Source organism: Coffea arabica, chromosome 7e (assembly GCF_036785885.1).
Source record: "Coffea arabica cultivar ET-39 chromosome 7e, Coffea Arabica ET-39 HiFi, whole genome shotgun sequence".
Classification (NCBI taxonomy): domain Eukaryota; kingdom Viridiplantae; phylum Streptophyta; class Magnoliopsida; order Gentianales; family Rubiaceae; genus Coffea; species Coffea arabica.
In genome coordinates, this window is record NC_092323.1 from 38175160 (window position 1) to 38179333 (window position 4174).

A 4174-nucleotide genomic window follows, 5' to 3' on the forward strand; every position below is an offset into this window, starting at 1 on the left:
TCATTTTCGCAGCAGATCAAAAGTGTGAAATTTTGTAGAAAAGTAGAACTTGAAGGAACGACGTTATGTCAAATAAGCTTATAACACCATTGCATTTGCATCTACATACCCACTGGTATGTACAAGTTACATTAAATAAAGTCTAGCAAAAGCAATGGGCAGCACATCCGTCAAGAACTGAAAGATACTTTTAAACCCTCAAAAGGAAAAATAGACAGACCAACAGCATATCCCTGACATCGAAAACTACTTCACCTGCTCACAATGTTGGTATAGTCAGCAAGCTAATTTCCCAGATTATTTAAGAAAAAAGGTAAAACACATGATTCAACAATTATTGTTTTATTCTAGAAATCAACAATTGTATCTGAAAATGTTAAAGGACAACGACCAATACCTAATCAGACATTGAGTGATTTTCAAGGCATTAAAATATTTCACCAAGTTCTAAATAAATAGCAATAGTTTCTGTACTCAAACGTCAACTTGCGTTATCAGTTAGTAAAGATGGCGGCTGCAGGCTTCTTGGTGACTCTTGCCATATTTTTGGTTTCATCATCATCATTTTCGTATGCTTTCGATGACGATCCTTTACAGGATTTCTGCGTTGCTGTGCCCGATGCATCAGCAGGTGGTAAGTCATTTCCAAACAACAATTCTGAACATGTTTTATTTGGTGGGATTTTCACCTGAGAAGTTTTCTGGTCTGACATTGTAAAGTCAGCCAAATGTTCAGGTTGAGGAAAAACTGTATTTTAGGATCTGATGGCTTAACAATTCGGATTGAATCATTTCAGGTTACCCCGTTCTGGGCCATCAAATTCAGTAGTCAGTTTCTTTTTCTCCTTTTACAGCAAAATGTCATGTTCTATGACCGTCCATCTTTGTTCAAAAGCTTTGGCAAGAGTAAGCTTGACTGCATCTGCTTCCTACATAAGTTGGCATTCCATCATCCTCTCTTTCATAGCCCATTTCCTGATCAGTTTGCCATCCTCACTCCATGCTATTATACCGTAGACTGAGCTGTTGCTCATTTTGTCTCTTCTAGCCACGACTCGTATTCTTATGCAGTTGCGACTCGTATTTTGTCTCCCCTGCTTGTGGTCTTTGCTGTGGTATGATTGTTTCTTCTGTGCTCCTGTTCCTGGTTTTCTCCTGTACTTTATCCCATTCCATCCACTCATTGCAAGCCTTGTTGATGATGTCCCATGGTTTCTTTTTCTCTGGCATTGAATATTTTATCATTCTTTGCCTTCCAAATTTGCCAAAGCACGTTGACTGTTTCCGCAAGATGGTCCCATCCTTGTTTTCTTTGGACTGCTTCAGTGACCGCTGTCCACCAATTTCGGAAGTTCCCAGTTAGGTCTTGGATACCATCCTTCTGGGCTTAGACATCTACTTGGCTTACAAATACATGGTATTCTGGCCCAATTTTTTTGGGGTAACCGCGACTCCATGCGACTGTAATGACCGTCCTTCACGAGAGGAGAAAAAGTTGCCCGATTTGATGAATATAATTTATATACATGTTTCTAATGGCACCAGTTAAGTACACAATTCGAATTCTAAATTTTGATTGTGAAAAATGCTCTAAAAGTCTTTCCTTGGCCATTGAATCAACTGGAGTGGGTATTTCACACACACACGCATATATATATATATATATATATATATATATATATATATATATATATATATATATATATTTATGTAAAATGTGCGCGCGTTGGAAGTAACTTTTTAGGTTCTGACAGCTTAGTGATTCTTTTATACTAACTTTGGATGTATACCATATATAGATTATTTGAATTTCAAATTTGATTTAATGCTATGTGACCTGATCTAAACATGCTTAGTGTAAAAAATTTACATTGATAGTGTATAAAAATATTATATGTATATATATATATATATGCAAAGTATTAACACTTTGAACCATACAGCAAGCATCAAATTTGGCATAACCCAACCATGTTAGCAATTTTTATTGTTTAACAAAAACAAGTAACATGCTAGTTCGTCTTTTTGTTTCCATTTTTGCTTAGTGGCATATTCCGTTTTGTTCCCTATTTTCATGGTTATGTGTCTAATTGGAATTGTGTGAAGCGAATTTAAGCTAAATTTCACATCAATTATTTATCTTGATTCTTATGCAGTTTTTGTGAATGGAAAGATCTGCAAGAACCCAAAACAGGTAACGACTGACGATTTCCTCGCTACGGGCTTCAACACTCCTGCGAGTACCAACAATTCCTTAGGATTTGGAGTAAAGGTGGCTGATGTTAATCTAATACCCGGCCTTAACACTCTTGGTCTCACTGTACTTCGCGTTGACTTTGAGCCAGATGGTGTCGTACCTCCTCACATGCATCCTCGTGCTACTGAGGTCATTGTGGTGTTGGAGGGTACAATCTATGCTGGTTTTGTCACCTCCAATCCAACTGATAACACAAAAAATAAGTTGTTCGCTAAGATTTTGAAACCTGGAGATGTCTTTGTCTTCCCAATTGGCCTAGTTCATTTTCAAAGAAATGTGGGGGAAACAAAGGGTATGGGAATTGTGGCCTTTAATAGCCAAAATCCCGGTCTCATCACAACTGGAAACGCAGTTTTTGGGACGGACCCGCGCATTGCTCCTGAAGTTCTCACTAAATCATTTCAGGTAGACAAGAAAGTAATTGAGTACCTCCAGTCGAAGTTCTAATGGAACCATTTTATGTTGCCGTATCTGGCCAACTCTTTGCTTTTTTCCTCCCTATTTAAATTTAGATTGATGTTGAATGTTGGATGTCTATTTTGCAAAGTTTGCTTCAGCAAACTTTTTTCTGGATTATTTTTATTTTGGTGTTTTCTTTGACTAGACAAATCAGTGTAACAATTAGAGTGTACAATAATGTGTATTTTAACACATTTTTATGAAAAAAATGTGTATTTTTACACATTTTTATTTTCACTCAGTCTTAGCGGTGACTTAGTGTGTCGTTTACAGCAAGTTTGGGAGTTTAAAATAGAGAAGAAAAGAAGAGAAAGCTTAAGTTATGAAAAAAAGAAAAGAAAAGAAGAGAAACCAAAAAGCAAAAAGCAAAAAAAAAAAACATTTATATATGTCAAACAAAATTTGTTTAACAGACATTTAGGGATAAAAGTGGCATTTTAAAAAAATTTATAAAGCTTGCTTCAATTTTCTCTCGTTTTCTGCCCATATTTAGGCGGTAAAGTTTTTTTTTTTTAATTATAACTATCAGAGTGATACATTTAAATCTTCCTATTTTCTTTCTTGTCCATCGTTCCATAATTCCCAAACTAAGCATTAGGCTTGATGAGAACTTACGCACACAGTGGGGCTACACGCCTATTTTCAACTCGGTCCAAATTCACAATTACTACATAATATGTATTTTGACATCATGTTTTATCAAAAAAAAAATTACATGTGAATTATAAAATGTAAATCAAACTCATTATTATATGCATAATAAACATATTTATATAACTAATTATTTAGGGCTAATGATGTCCAAACTCAGTTCACATTTACTCCTAAACATTGGCCAACCAAATAATACATAAGGGTCAACCATAAATTTGTTGAGCCATTTAACAAATTGAACAAGTTTGGTGTCGCGCCCCATTTTTTTAAAAATAAATAATGAGTTTAGAAAGATGGATTTTTTATTTTTTTGGAAAAATGAGTTTTGTTTTTAGAAAATGAATAAAGGAAAAGGGCCTAAATGGGGTTTGTAATGCGACGATTTGGGCCCATATTATAGTTTAAAAAGGGCTTTTGAAATAAAAATCGGAGTCGCCACTTGGTATAGAGTTAAGGTGTACCAAGTCACCTAAAAATGAATTTTAAAGAAAAAGTAGAAAAACCCTTTTTAAATGACTCCAAGTCTACGAAAATCAAAGAAAAAGATTCGGGAGTCACATTTGAAGAAAGGGAAGGCAATGATAAAATCCAAGGCACCCTTTCAACCTAGCCAAGGCTAGTTGCGCGATTTAGTCCAATGATTTTCTTATTTTAACCTAAAGATTTATCACATTTGGATGTACTATATGAATGCATACCCTAGACCTAGGAGGGTATGGGGGAGTCAAAATATCTCTTCAAAGCTCAATTGGTACCAATCACATTAATTGTGATGCCCAAAGTGATAACTTCGAAGAAGTCACG

At 35.4% G+C, this 4174-nt stretch overlaps 1 protein-coding gene across 2 annotated transcripts; it reads left to right on the forward strand.

The window, feature by feature from the left end:
• The first annotated feature begins 490 nt into the window (after positions 1-490).
• Positions 491-2953, forward strand: LOC113701485 (germin-like protein subfamily 1 member 7). 2 transcript variants are annotated; one of them, XM_027222171.2, is made up of 2 exons: positions 491-634; positions 2157-2953. In XM_027222171.2, the coding sequence occupies exons 1-2, from the start codon at positions 508-510 to the stop codon at positions 2702-2704; spliced, it is 675 nt and encodes a 224-aa protein (XP_027077972.1). In that variant the 5' UTR covers positions 491-507; the 3' UTR covers positions 2705-2953. The 2 variants fall into 2 exon arrangements, with proteins under 2 accessions (XP_027077972.1, XP_027077973.1); XM_027222172.2 differs by having other exon boundaries at positions 491-631.
• The last annotated feature ends 1221 nt before the right edge of the window (positions 2954-4174 follow it).